The 1,885-nt window shown below is 29.5% G+C and overlaps 1 protein-coding gene across 1 annotated transcript; it reads left to right on the top strand.

Moving 5' to 3' along the window:
• Nucleotides 1-254: 254 nt before the first annotated feature.
• Nucleotides 255-1,282, top strand: LOC133188711 (alpha-(1,3)-fucosyltransferase C-like). The gene has a single exon (XM_061324209.1). The coding sequence runs from the start codon at nt 257-259 to the stop codon at nt 1,280-1,282; it is 1,026 nt and encodes a 341-aa protein (XP_061180193.1). The 5' UTR covers nt 255-256.
• The last annotated feature ends 603 nt before the right edge of the window (nt 1,283-1,885 follow it).

The raw sequence follows: 1,885 nt of genomic DNA, 5'->3' as shown, positions 1-1,885 counted from the left end.
CAGAATGACACAAAGACCAAGTTCGTGTGCACGTGATAAAATCATCAGAAAGACAAATCATTAGGCATATAGTAAGACTTTAAAAAAATACATATAATGTTTTAAAAACTGTTCAAGCCTTTATAATTCAAATAAAATATCCACATACTAGACCTTTTTCATGGAAAATATTTATTTCTTCTTTTTCAGGTTCTCGCAGATGAAAAAATTCATTTTTATGTTTGTCCTGTTACTATTTATTGGATTAGCATTCATCATGTTTGAATTTATGTATCAAAAATTGGATTTCGAAGAACATTCTATTAGCACTCCACAAAACTGCCCTTTGATAAATAAAACAGAGTGGAGAATATTGTGGTACAATATCCCATCCTATTTAATTAATGCGTTGAATTATACAAGCCTTAAAACACATGAAAAGCACCCAAAATGGATCTTTACATATAATATAAGAGATTTATCTAGGAGTGATGTTGTAATATTTACACATTATACTATGGGTGAGGTGCCACCTAATAAAACAAAGTGTCAGATATGGGTTTTTAACACTATGGAAGCTCCTAACTTCATGAATAAACATTACCAAAAATGGAATAATAGTCTGGATTGGCTGATGTCTTATCGCATGGATTCGGATATATATCGACCATATGGAATACTTAAGAAACGGGCGACCCTTTTGGTGAAGAATTATACGGAGGTATTTCAGAAGAAGAAATATTTTGGTGTTTGGATGTCAGGACATTGTCCAGTGCCGTCTCGTCGTAAAGATTACATACTTAATTTAAAGAATTATATACAGGTCGATATGTTCGGATCTTGTGGGAACGCTGTTTGTCTTAGTCCAACTCCAGGACTAAATGAATGCTTGCGAAACTTTTCTCGTGATTACAAATTTTATTTTGCCTTTGAAAATAACATTTGTAAATACTACACGACAGAAAAATTATTTAATATATTTTTGGGTAATTTAGATGTTATACCAGTGATTAATGGACCACAAAATGCAGCGGAATATATACCTAACGGAACGTTTATAAACGCTCTAGATTTCCCTTCACCCCAAGCATTGGCAAATAAACTGAAAGAAATTGGCTCAAACGAAACTCTTTTTATGCAATACCTTAGAGAAAAAGACAAATACATAGAAATTGGTTTAAATGAAATATTTCTACAGTCAATGTTCCAGATATTTGACAAAATTAATCGAACAAATGGAAATATTGTAAGACGCAAAGAAAGCATACAAGATCATTTCTTTGCGATAAAAAAAGACTGCTAATGTTCTATTTATTTTCCTAAAAAGTTAATTATTTAAAGTTTTGTTTTAAATCAATAGAGATCTATTAATAATATGCGATTGCGAAAAAAAATCAAAGAAGTATTAAAAAGGCGGATTGCTAAAGAACTTCAATTGCGTGATAGAAAGGTTACTATTATATTTTCTTAAAATGAAATTATTATACTTTAAAGGATGTATTCATAATTTCAAAAGAATTTACCCATAGGAGAGAACAATTTCCCAGAAAGTCAAATTTAAAAATCAATGTTCATTATTTTTTTTCTACCGTATATTGGTTTTAACATTTTTCAAATTTGCATTTTGAACTAAGATTTTACTAAGACATTTATTATGAAGCATGATTACTAGTATATTGTCAACACATTTTGAGTTTGTTATCTCAAAATGTTATTTGATTCCCCCCTCTTATTACTTTTCATTGTAAATAATGATAATATTGGGGGTTTTATTTGGGTTTGTTTTGGATGTGTACTTATTTTACAACATATCTCCGTTGATATAATAAAACATGCCATTAATGTATCAAGAAAGAACATGTTTGAAAGATAGATAATTAAAAGAAAATATACAAGACCCTGTTAA

Source organism: Saccostrea echinata, unplaced genomic scaffold, assembly GCF_033153115.1.
Source record: "Saccostrea echinata isolate AGI-Se365-2 ecotype Australia unplaced genomic scaffold, CSIRO_AGI_Sech_v1 ptg000016l, whole genome shotgun sequence".
Classification (NCBI taxonomy): Eukaryota; Metazoa; Mollusca; class Bivalvia; order Ostreida; family Ostreidae; genus Saccostrea; species Saccostrea echinata.
This window is presented reverse-complemented; position numbering and strand designations above follow the sequence as displayed.

Bases quoted from the DNA above. Each gene is read 5' to 3' on its own strand.
- LOC133188711 (XM_061324209.1), top strand. From the start codon at position 257: ATGTTTGAATTTATGTATCAAAAATTGGATTTCGAAGAACATTCTATT.